The sequence below is a fragment of the Anolis sagrei genome, chromosome 12, assembly GCF_037176765.1.
Source record: "Anolis sagrei isolate rAnoSag1 chromosome 12, rAnoSag1.mat, whole genome shotgun sequence".
NCBI lineage: Eukaryota > Metazoa > Chordata > Lepidosauria > Squamata > Dactyloidae > Anolis > Anolis sagrei.
In genome coordinates this window covers 9223264-9236215 of record NC_090032.1, presented here as the reverse complement: position 1 = coordinate 9236215, position 12952 = coordinate 9223264, and the positions used below count along the sequence as shown (strand labels likewise).

The 12952-nt window shown below is 46.6% G+C and overlaps 1 protein-coding gene across 3 annotated transcripts in view; it reads right to left on the bottom strand.

Annotated features, from left to right (window-relative positions):
• The window catches only part of MUS81 (MUS81 structure-specific endonuclease subunit), a 52614-nt gene extending 43310 nt beyond the window's left edge, over positions 1–9304 (bottom strand). For 2 of the 3 annotated variants that reach the window (XM_067472400.1, XM_067472401.1), the window contains exons 1-3: positions 9096–9304; positions 6761–6899; positions 1903–2033 (exon numbers count right to left, since the gene is read on the bottom strand). In XM_067472400.1, coding sequence (XP_067328501.1) covers positions 1903–2033; positions 6761–6899; positions 9096–9209 — 384 coding nt within the window. In that variant the 5' untranslated portion in view covers positions 9210–9304. The remainder of the gene's footprint in view (positions 1–1902; positions 2034–6760; positions 6900–9095) is intronic. The other variant, XM_067472402.1, reaches the window with a different exon arrangement.
• Positions 9305–12952: the final 3648 nt, after the last annotated feature.

The following is a 12952-nucleotide window of genomic DNA, read 5'->3' as shown; positions in this document are numbered from 1 at the left end:
CCAAGTTGCTTTATTTCTTTGTTTCAAGCTTCAAGATTTGAATGAGGCCATGGGCTCAAGCACAGTTTGCCTGTTCAAACAGGAAACAACTAAAACAGAAAGTCCTAGTTTCACCCATATTTTAACTTGTGAATTTTAACCTGCAGTTTGTTGGTATTACTTGTATGCATGCTGGTTGCTTCCGGCATACATACAAGTAATACTGTGAACCACCGCCTCCTCCTGAGAAAAATGTATAATATCACAAAGGACGACCGCCTCACCCGCCTCATAGGAAACCTGCTACAAAACAGGAGCATTTTTGTTGAGTTTCAGGGCCAGAGAAGCAGATGGCGGAAACAGAAGAACAGCCTGCCTCAGGGGAGTATACTTGCTCCATCCATGTTCAACATCTACACAAATGACCAGCCACTGCTAGAAGGGACAGAGAGTTTCATCTATGCTGATGATTGTGCCATCACCGCTCAAGCAGGGAGCTTTGAGATGGTAGAACAGAAACTCTCCAAAGCTCTAGGTGCTCTTACTGCCTATTACAGGGAAAATCAACTGATCCCTAATCCATCTAACACAGAGGCATGTGCTTTTTATCTCAAGAACAGAGAAGCATCCCGAGCTCTGAAGATCACCTGGGAAGGAATCCCACTGGAGCATTGCAGCGCACCCAAATACCTGGGAGTCACTCTGGACCGTGCTTTGACCTACAAGAAGCACTGCCTGAACATCAAGCAAAAAGTGGGTGCTAGAAACAATATCATACGAAAGCTGACTGGCACAACCTGGGGATCACAACCAGACACAGTGAAGACATCTGCCCTTGCGCTGTGCTACTCTGCTGCTGAGTACGCATGCCCAGTGTGGAACACATCTCACCACACTAAAACAGTGGTTGTGGCTCTTATTGAGACATGCCGCACTTTCACGGGGTGTTTGCGCCCTACACCACTGGAGAAATTATACCGTTTGGCCGGTATTGCACCACCTGATATCCGATGGGTATTAGCAGCCTGTAATGAAAGGACTTGAAGTACTTTGGCCACATCATGAGAAGAAAGGAAAGCTTAGAGAAGAGTATGATGCTGGGGGGAAAGGAAGGAAAAAGGAAGAGGGGCCGACCAAGGGCAAGATGGATGGATGGGGTCACGAAGAGTCGGAAACGATCCTTGAAGTTACCGGATTGACCTTGAAGGAGCTGGGGGTGGTGACGACCGACAGGGAGCTCTGGCGTGGGATGGTGAGACATGCCGCATTATCACGGGGTGTCTGCGCCCTACACAGAGAAATTACACTGCTTAGCCGGTATCGCACCACCTGACATCCGCCGGGAAGTAGCAGCCAATAGTGAAAGGACCAAGGCAGAGACATCTCCAGCTCATCCCCTGTTTGGGTATCAGCCAGCACGTCAACGACTTAAATCCAGACATAGTTTTCTAAGATCTACAGAGACACTCGCTGGGACACCTCAGCAAGTGAGAGTCCAAAAGTGGCAGGCTCAAACCCAGAACCTTAACCAATGGCTGATACCCAATGAGAGACTCCCCCCTGGGCACACAGAGGACTGGGCAAATTGGAAGGCACTGAACAGACTGCGCTCTGGCACCACGAGATGCAGAGCCAACCTTCAGAAATGGGGCCACAAAGTGGAATCCACGACATGCGAGTGTGGAGAAGAGCAAACCACTGACCACCTGCTGCAATGCAACCTGAGCCCTGCCACATGCACAATGGAGGACCTTCTTGCAGCAACACCAGAGGCACTCCAAGTGGCCAGATACTGGTCAAAGGACATTTAATCAACTACCAAACTCACCAATTTTGTATTTTGTCTGTTTATTTGCTTTGTTCTTTTAGAAATGTAATATAATGAACTGGTTGCTCTGACACGACAAATAAATAAATACTCACCTTTATATGCGGCTCTGGACAATGAGTGGGATCAGACTGTGGCCCCGGGATCCGACTTGCGGATGTGGTCCCAATGCTTGATGGTTCAGCATCTTTCGGGACCCTCAACAAGGAAGCTTGGGGCTGCAGATCTGAAATTCACAGCAGAAAAGAGCCTGTACTGAAAATCCAGAGACATAAATCAAATCAATCAAACAGAGACCATGGGGCATTGGTACATTGCCTTTTGTGAGCTGCGCTCTTGCCCTTATGTATCTTGCTCCCCTAGGGCCCTGTTCATACATTATGTTGGGCCTTTCCACGCAGCAAACTATCTAAAGAACTGCCTGTTTTCCAAAGCAGATATAAATGGATAAAGGTAAAGGTTGTCCCCTGACATTGTCCAGTCGTGTCCAACTCTGGGGGTTGGTGCTCATCTCCATTTCTAAGCCTAAGAGCCGGTGTTGTCCATAGACACCTCCAAGGTTATGTCGCTGGCATGACTGCATGGAGCGCCGTTACCTTCCTGCCAGAGCGGTTCCTATTGATCTACTTACATTTATATGTTTTCCAACTGCTAGGTTAGCAAAAGTTGGAGCTAACAGCAGGAGCTCTCCCCGCTCCCCAGATTCAAATTGCTGCCCTTTCGGTCAGCAAGTTCAGCAGCTCAGCAGTTTAACCCTCCACGTCACCAGGGGTGCCTTTTTTTTTTTTGGTCGTGTCAGGAGCGACTTGGGAAACTGCAAGTCGCTTCTGGTGTGAGAGAATTGGCCGTCTGCAAAGGCGTTGCCCAGGGGACGCCCGGATGATTTGATGTTTTTATCATCCTTATGGGAGGCTTCTCTCATGTCCCCACATGAGGAGCTGGAGCTGATAGAGGGAGCTCATCTGCCTCTCCCAGGATTCGAATCTATGACCTTCAGTCCTGCCGGCACTTCGAGAAACTGCAAGTCACTTCTGGTGTGAGAGAATTGGTTGTCTGCAAGGGGACACCCGGATGATTTGATGTTTTTATCATCCTGTGGGAGGCTTCTCTCATGTCCCCACATGAGGAGCTGGAGCTGATAGAGGGAGCTCATCTGCCTCTCCCTGGATTTGAACCTTCAACCTTCAGGTTCAAATCTACTCCTGTGCTGGCAGGACTGACAGTCTTCAGTCCTGCCGGCACAGGAGTTTAACCCACTGCGCCAAGGGGGCTCCTACCAGGGGGCCTAACCTCATCAGACTGAAAGCTAAAACCAAGGTCACGATAAGAACTCCAATATCCCGATGATAACACAGTCTATGTGCATTCAGAAGAAAAACTACAAGTCACTCTAAACACCTTTGCAGAAGCATACGAGAAGTTCGGCCTCTTATTGAATATCAGGAAAACCGAAGTGCGGAACATGGACTTCCCGCCGGAGCAGTACCTATTGATCTACTCACATTTGCATGTTTTCGAACTGCTAGGTTGGCAGAAGCTGGGGCTGACAGCGGCTCACGCCACTCCCTGTAGTTCAAATCACAGGGGCCAAATGTATGATCCATAGAGCTTTCCATTATAATGTTTAATGGCCTCCCGACACCTTGTTGTAACTCCCAAACTTAAATGAAGCCAAAAAGATGTCTGATACTCCCTTCTGGCTCCATCAGAAACTGTAAGGAATGAATGGAAAATGTCCAACCCAAGGAATTTTATTAATTTTTTCCTGATATTTTTTATAAACAAGAGAAAAGTTATCTCCAGTCCTCAAGAAGAGTCTGCCCTTCGCATACCAAACTTTACTAGCTGCCCTTAGCCCTCGGAGGTATTTATAGTATTCAAGAGTACTCTGGTGTTTATCTATAGCAGAAGAGGTTGTCCTAAATGCCCAAAATAGACTCGGAGAAGAGGAATGCACTTGTTTGGGGCGATTTATTAGACTGTCTGGGACGCACAGAGGGGAAATTCTGATTCTTTGAGTCAGAATGGCTGCAACCTCTATTAAAAGCCAGAGAAGGGAACTCCAAAGGCCATCTAGTCCAACCCCATTCTGCCAGGAACATAATCAAAGCCCTCCCAACAGATGGCCATCCAACCTCTGCTCCAAAACTCCAGAGAAGGAGACACCATTACCATTATCATCAAAGAAGACCCCAAGGGCCATCCAGTCCAATCCTCTTCTTCCAGGCAGGAAGTCACCATCAAAGCCCTCCTGACAGAGGGCCATCCAGCCTCTGCTTCAAAACTTCAAAAGACACCATCATCATCATCAAAAAAGACTGAATCCTAGAGTTAGAAAGGACCCCAAGGGCCATCCAGTCCAATCCTCTTCTTCCAGGCAGGAAGCCACCATCAAAGCCCTCCTCACAGATGGCCATCCAGCCTCTGCTTCAAAACTGCAGAGAAGAAGACACCATCACCATCACCATCAAAGAAGACCCCAAGGGCCATCCAGTCCAATCTTCTTCTTCTAGGCAGGAAGCCACCATCAAAGCCCTCCTGACAGATAGTCGTCCAACCTTTGCTTCAAAACTCCAGAGGAGGAGACACCACCACCACCACCATCATCATCAAAGAAGACTGAATCGTAGAGTTGGAAGGGAACCCAAGGGCCATCCAATACAATAATCTTCTTCCAGGCAGGAAGGCACCATCAAAGCCCTCCTGACAGATGGCCATCCAACCTTTGCTTCAAAACTCCAGAGGAGACACCATCATCATCATCATCATCAAAGAAGAATGAATCCTAGAGTTGGAAGGGACCCCAAAGGCCATCCATTCCTATCCTCTCCTTCCAGGCAGAAAGGCACCATCAAAGCCCTCCTCACAGATGGCCATACAGCCTTTGCTTCAAAACTCCAGAGAAGGAGACACCATCATCATCATCATCAAAGAAGACTGAATCCTAGAGTTAGAAGGGACCCCAAGGGCCATCCAGTCCAATCCTCTTCTTCCAGGAAGGAAGGCACCATCAAAGCCCTCCTCACAGATGGCCATCCAGCCTCTGCTTCAAAACTCCAGAGAAGGAGACACCATCATCATCATCATCATCATCATCATCAAAGAAGACTGAATCCTAGAGTTGGAAGGGACCCCAAAGGCCATCCATTCCTATCCTCTCCTTCCAGGCAGAAAGGCACCATCAAAGCCCTCCTCACAGATGGCCATACAGCCTTTGCTTCAAAACTCCAGAGAAGGAGACACCACCACCATCATCATCAAAGAAGACCCCAAGGGCCATCCAGTCCAATCCTCTTCTTCCAGGCAGGAAGGCACCATTAAACCCCTCCTGGCAGATGGCCATCCAGCCTCTGCTTGAAAACTCCAGAGAAGGAGACACCACCATCATCAAAGAAAACTGAATCCAAGAGTTAGAAGGGACCCCAAGGGTCATCCAGTCCAATTCTCTTTTTCCAGGCAGGAAGGCACCATCAAAGCCCTCCTGGCAGATGGCCATTCAGCTTCTGCTTCCAAACTCCAGAGGAGGAGACACCATCATCATCATCATCATCATCATCATCAAAGAAGACTAAATCCTAGAGTTGGAAGGGACCCCAAGGGCCATCCAGTTCAATCCTCTTCTTCCAGGCAGGAAGGCACCCTCAAAGCACTCCTGACAGATGGCCATCCAGCCTCTGCTACATCATCCATCAAAGAAGACTGAATCCTAGAGTTGGAAGGGACCCCAAGGGCCATCCAGTCCAATCCTCTCCTTCCAGGAAGCCACCATTAAAGCCCTCATCGCAGACGGCCATCCAGCCTCTGCTTCAAAACTCCAGAGAAGGAGAACCCATCCCCATCATCATCATCAAAGAAGACTGAATCCTAGATTTGGAAGGGAACCCAAGGGCCATCCAGTCCAATCCTCTTCTTCCAGGCAGGAAGGCACCCTCAAAGCACTCCTGAAAGATGTCCATCCAGCCATGTTTGGTTTTGTGCATGTGTTGTAATGTATTTTTGTTTTTTGGATTTTTAAGTCTCTTCTGCTGTGTTTTTCAGTGTTTTTATGCGTGATGGACACTCGTTGACCTGATAGGTCTATTGTGTCCAAATTTGGTGTCAATTCGTCCAGTGGTTTTTGAGTTATGTCAATCCCACAAACGAACATTACATTTTTATTTATATAGATATTATTATTATAACACTGTCCTCCTATTGATGCAGCCTAGAATCGCATTGGCTTTTCGCTGCATAAACATGGCTGCTCTGGCCAGAGTAAAGACAGAAGGGAGCAGAAGACACTTCCATCTTCTCTTTACTAATAATATAATATAGTATATTTTATATACATAAAATATTTATAATATTATAATGTAATAAATATAATACTAGTAATAATTATTCAATATTACAATTATAATTATATATTTACATTACATGTAGTATTACTAATAATATTATAATATAACGGTATAGTGCAATATAGTAATATATACTGATATTGTACTATGCTAATAATATAATATATTGTATGAAAATATATATTGTAAGCCGCTCTGAGTCCCCTTCGGGATGAGAAGGGCGGCATATAAATGCCGTAAATAAAATAAATAAAATTAACACAGAGAACTGGAAAGGCCTGGCCCTTGAGCGCTCTAACTGGAGGTCAGCTGTGACCAGCAGTGCTGCGGAATTTGAAGAAGCACAAATACAGGGCGAAAGGGAGGAAGAAGGGGCGTCAAGCCAGCCTTGACTGGGACCGCCTTCTATCTGGAAACTGATGCCCTCATTGTGGAAGAACATGCAGGACAAGAATAGGGCTCCACAGTAACCTACGTATCCACCACCAAGACACTGCACTTAAAAGACCATCATGCTTGGACAGCGAGGGATTGCCTAAGTAAGTTATCATATCAAGAGGCTAAGTAAGTTATCATATCAAGAGGTAAACCCCTAGTTTCCCCCAGCACAAACCAGTTGTTGCCGTGTCTTCTCGGTGTCTCTCCAGGCGTTCCTCCAGCTGCCGACAGATCTGATCCCCGAAGTACTGAAGGATCCGGGCCTCACGCCCACTGTGCAAAGGCAAGGGGTACTTGCGGAGGGAGCTCAGGGCCTATGAATGGAGAGAGAAAGAGGGGTTACGCTGCATTTAAGGAAAGGATTACAGACCCATAGAGCTAGGAGCGCTTGCGTGGGATGTCTAGTCCAAGCACTATCAATAAAGGCAGGAAGCAGCCAGGCTTTGAAGCTGCAAGGCTGTTCGGTGCTAATCAAGGAGACCAATTGCAACATTCACATTTGCCTCCTTTCTCCCACCCTGAACAATAATTCCCTGACCTGACCATTTCCTGCAAATGCCCTCGGAAGCACTTTATTTTACCTATTAGTACAATCAAACCCTATTTTACCCTCCGGAACCCATGTCCAGATACTTTACACTGGCGTCTCACCAAGTGTTTTTAATTTTTTTAATCTATTAGATTGGCCCTGCCCACACTGATTGATTTCTGTGTTTGAACCGGTGTGATTTTATATTGTTGATGTGTTATTTGTAATGGTGTTTGTATTCACACCTAGCTCCAACAGACAAGAGTCCTTTGTCCCACCCTGGTCATTCCACAGATATATAAACCCATTTTCCTACTTCCAACAGACCTCACTACCTCTGAGGATGCTTGCCATAGATGCAGGTGAAACGTCAGGAGAAAATGCCTCTACAACATGGCTATATAGCCTGAGAAAACCTACAACAACCCAGGAATATTATTATTATTATTTGTTGGGAAGTATTAGCTAGCCCTGATTTATTCCTGCCTGGAATTCCCCTGTTTTTGAGTGTTGCTTCCAACAAATGATTGCCCCAGACAGTCAGCAGCCAGGCTTTGAAGCTCCAAGGCCATTCAATGCTAATCAAGCTGGCCGTTGGGGGAGATGGTGGCGGGGTATAAATAAAGTTTTTTATATTATTATTATTATTATTATTATTTGTTGGGAGGTGTTAGCTAACCCTGATTTATTCCTGCCTGGAATTCCCCTGTTTTTGAGTTGCTTCCAACAAATGATTCCCCCAGACAGTCAGCAGCCAGGCTTTGAAGCTCCAAGGCCATTCAGTGCTAATCAAGCTGGCCGTTGGGGGAGATGGTGGCGGGGTATAAATAAAGATTATTATTACTATTACTATTACTATTATTATTATTTGTTGGGAGGTGTTAGCTAGCCCTGATTTATTCCTGCCTGGAATTCCCCTGTTTTTGAGTGTTGCTTCCAACAAATGATTCCCCCAGACAGTAAGCAGCCAGGCTTTGAAGCTCCAAGGCCATTCAATGCTAATCAAGCTGGCCGTTGGGGGAGATGGTGGCGGAGTATAAATAAAGATTATTATTATTATTATTATTATTATTATTCCACGGATATATAAACTTCACTTGCCTAGTTTCCAACTGACCTCACTACCTCTAAGGATGCTTGCCATCGATGTGGGCAAAACGTCAGGAGAGAATGCTTCGGGAACATGGCCATACAGCCCAGGAAACTCACAGCAACCCAATTAAAAAGAGATAGCCGGCCACAGAATCCTAGAGTTGGAAGAGACCCAAAAGGGCCATCCAGTCTACCCTCTTCTGCCAGACACAATCAAAGCCCTCTTGACAGATGGCCATACAGCCTCTGAATCACAAAATCATAAATATGAAACAGTACACAAAAGCCATCAAGGCTGGTCAGTTGAAACATTCACACCTAGCTCCAGCAGACAAGAGTCCTTTGTCCCACCCTGGTCATTCCACAGATATATAAACCCTTTTTCCTACTTCCAACAGACCTCACTACCTCTGAGGATGCTTGCCATAGATGCAGGCGAAACGTCAGGAGAGAATGCTTCTAGACCATGGCCATATAGCCCGAAAAAACCTACAACAACCCAGCTAAATAAATACTTCTCGATAGATGGCCATCCAGTCTTTGCTTAAAAAACCTCTGGAGGAGACTCAATCAATCATCATTATCACCAAATATTATTTTGGAATATTAAGAGTTTGAAGGGCCATTCTGCTATGCATCTACACTGTAGATTTAATGCAGTTTGATACCAGTGGCTGAATGCTATGGGATTCTGGAAGTTGTAGTTTTACAAGGTCCTTCCTTCGCCTTTTCTGCCAAACTGAAACTACTAGGATTCCATAGCATTGAGCCATAGCAGTGACAGCAGTGTCAAAATGCATTCATTCATTCGTGTGGGCGTGGCTTCTCTGAAAGAGGGCGTGGCTTCTGCACAAGGGGGCGTGGCTTCCCCACAAGGGGCGTGGCTTACCCTTTCGTAGGCCCTTTGGCTTCTTGGTCGCCCGCGTTCGGCGGCTTCGTCGCGCCATTCTTGGAGCCAGCGCAGAAATAAAGGGTTCGGACACACCGGAGGAGGCTTCGGCATCCTTTTTCCCACACTTCGAGGACTTCCTTTCGTGCTCCCGCGCCTCAAAGTTGCCGGAAGTGCCAGGAAATCGAAGTGGCCGCCAAAGAACGGGTGTGCGCGTGCGTACTCGGCTGAAACGAGACGCCTCCGTGTGCGCATGCTCACTTCGCGCTCAGTGGCAGAAGGCTGAAACGAGACGCCTCCGTGTGCGCATGCTCATTTCGCGCTCAGCGGCAGAAGGCTGAAACTGCAGAGATAGGGAAGAACCCGAGAGAGGCTCGATTTGCGCATGCGCAGTAGTCAAGGGGAGTTCCCCATGGTGAAAGATAGCAAGAAGGAAGAATATAATCTGCACATATATAAAATATTGTGCAATATTGTATTGTTTTGTTATCAGTATGAAGAAATTAATAAAGATTTAAATTAAAAAAAGAAAGAAACAAATACAATATTGTGTTATGCTATTAATATAATATATATTTATATTTATCATGTCATCAGCAACCATACCATTGAATTACAATTTAACAGAGCAAAACAAACACACAGATTAAAAAGAAAAAGAAAAAAACACACAGATTTTGCAAACTTGGTAGTTGATTAAATGTCCTTTGACCAGTATCTGGCCACTTGGAGTGCCTCTGGTGTTGCCGCAAGAAGGTCCTCCATTGTGCATGTAGCAGGGCTCAGGTTGCATTGCAGCAGGTGGTCAGTGGTTTGCTCTTCTCCACACTTGCATGTCGAGGATTCCACCCTGTTGCCCCATTTCTTGAGGTTGGCTCTGCATCTCGTGGTGCCAGAGCGCAGTGTGTTCAGCGCCTTCCAAGTTGCCCAGTCTTCTGTGTGCCCAGGGGGGGAGTCTCTCAAACCCATGGATTGAGGTGCTGGGTTTGGGCCTGCCACTTTTGGACTCTCACTTGCTGGGGTGTTCCAGCGAGTGTCTCTGTAGGTCTTCGAAAACTATATCTTGATTTAAGTCGTTGACGTGCTGGCTGATACCCAAACGGGATGAGCTGGAGATGTCTCTGCCTTGGTCCTTTCACTATTGGCTGCTACTTCCCGGCGGATGTCAGGTGGTGCAATGCCGGCTAAACAGTGTAATTTCTCCAGTGGTGTAGGGCGCAGACACCCTGTGATAATGCGGCATGTCTCATTAAGAGCCACATCCGCTGTTTTAGTGTGGTGAGATGTGTTCCACACTGGGCATGCGTACTCAGCAGCAGAGTAGCATAGCGCAAGTGCAGATGTCTTCACTGTATCTGGTTGTGATCCCCAGGTTGTGCCAGTCAGCTTTCGTATGATGTTGTTTCTAGCGCCCACTTTTTGCTTGATATTCAGACAGTGCTTCTTGTAGGTCAGAGCATGATCCAAAGTGACTCCCAGGTATTTGGGTGCGCTGCAATGCTCCAGTGGGATTCCTTCCCAGGTGATCCTCAGAGCTCGGGATGCTTGTCTGTTCTTAAGGTGAAAGGCGCATGTCTGTGTTTTAGATGGATTAGGGATCAGCTGGTTTTCCCTGTAATAAACAGTAAGAGCACCTAGAGCTTTGGAGAGCTTCTGTTCTACCATCTCAAAGCTCCCTGCTTGAGTGGTGATGGCACGATCATCAGCATAGATGAAACTCTCTGTCCCTTCTGGCAGTGGCTGGTCATTTGTGTAGATGTTGAACATGGATAGAGCAAGCACGCTCCCCTGAGGCAGGCCGTTCTTCTGTTTCCGCCATCTGCTTCTCTGGCCTTGGAACTCAACAAAAAAGCTCCTGTTTTGTAGCAGGTTTCCTATGAGGCGGGTGAGGTGGTCGTCCTTTGTGATATTATAGATTTTTCTCAGGAGGAGGTGGTGGTTCACAGTATCATAGGCTGCTGACAGGTCGATTAAGACAGCTCCGGTGATCTTCTGCCTTTCAAAGCCATCTTCTATGTGTTGAGTCAGGTTCAGCACTTGCGATGTGCAGCTTCTGCCTTTCCTGAAGCCAGCTTGTTGTGGGATCAGGTATGGGTCTATATTTTCCATAATTCTATTAAAAATAAGTCTCTCCAGAACTTTGTAGAGGTGGCACAAAAATATAATTACTGATAATATATGATACACTTTTATTGTATTTTTGTATATTTTGTTAATTACTATAGAATCATAGAATCAAAGAGTTGGAAGAGACCTCATGGGCCATCCAGTCCAACCCCATTCTGCCAAGAAGCAGGAATATTGCATTCAAAACACCCCTGACAGATGGCCATCCAGCCTCTGCTTAAAAGCTTCCAAAGAAGGAGCCTCCACCACACTCCGGGGCAGAGAGTTCCACTGCTGAACGGCTCTCACAGTTAGGAAGTTCTTCCTCATGTTCAGATGGAATCTCCTCTCTTGTAGTTTGAAGCCATTATTCCATTGCGTCCTAGTCTCTAAGGAAGCAGAAAACAAGCTTGCTCCCTCCTCCCTGTGGCTTCCTCTCACATATTTATACATGGCTATCATATCTCCTCTCAGCCTTCTCTTCTTCAGGCTAAACATGCCCAGCTCCTTAAGCCGCTCCTCATAGGGCTTGTTCTCCAGACCCTTGATCATTTTAGTCGCCCTCTTTCTCTGGACGCATTCCAGCTTGTCAATATCTCTCTTGAATTGTGGTGCCCAGAATTGGACACAATTCAGAGAGGCCTAGGAAGCTTCCAGGATATATAGGATATAGTTATATCAGTAACTATAATTATATCAATAAATAAGACTATAGTGTAAGTCTATAGTTAAATATAATTACTGATAATATATGATACACTTTTATTTGTATATTTTGTTATGTTTTTGACTGTGAAAGCGTGTCAAACTGCACTGCAAGTTAAGAACTAATAATGCATGGGTGCCGGTTAGCAGAGAGTCTCATTATTATGGTGATTCAAAGGCTTTCCGGAAGCCCTGCAATGCCTTCCCAGGGCGGCTAGAGGGCGCTCCCGAGCCTTGCTCCTCTCCCTCCTCCCCCCGCCCGCGCCGCATCGCTTCATATGCCCATATAAGGGCAAATCAAGTTGCAGGCGGGGCGTGGCTTGCGGGTTTGGCTCATTCGACGCCTTATTTGGAAGCGGCGAAGAGGGAAAGGGGGGGAAAGGGAGGAGGGAGGCGGCTTGCGCAGGCGCAGTGAGGGCTCCGAAGGGGGCGGGGCTGTTTGGGCGCCAACGGCCTTTGTCTGGCCTGGAGCTTCTTGGGAGGCGGAGGCGTTGGGAGGGAGCTCCTGACAGAAAGGGCTTCCTAGGCCTCTCTGAATCACTTCCTAGGGAGATTGGAAAGGAAACCGCCTGGCTGAGCAGCAGTTCCTCACTCAGGCCTTCCTTCTCTGTGAAATCAAGTCAAACCCTCAAACAAGAAAACCAGGCTTGTCCCCAACACACAAACATGAATAGTACCATGATGAGGCCTCCTCTAGAGCTGTTCTGAGGCATTCATAATAATACTCTGTGAAGCAAGCATTTGAAATGCTTCCAGATCTATAATTATACTATTATATGTATGTACATATATATACATACCCAACATTGCTTGAATATGCATTTTTGGTGGCTTCTCCTCCATTTATCCTCATACACCTCCCTCTATTCCTTTCCCTTCATTCTCTTCCTTCCTCCTCTTTCCTTTATTCCTTTCTTTCCCTTCCTTCATCCCTTCTTTGCTTCCTTTCCTTTATTCCTTTCTTACCCTGACTTTGAAGGAGCTGGGGGTGGTGACGGCCGACAGGGAGCTCTGGCGTGGGCTGGTCCATAAGGTCACGAAGAGTC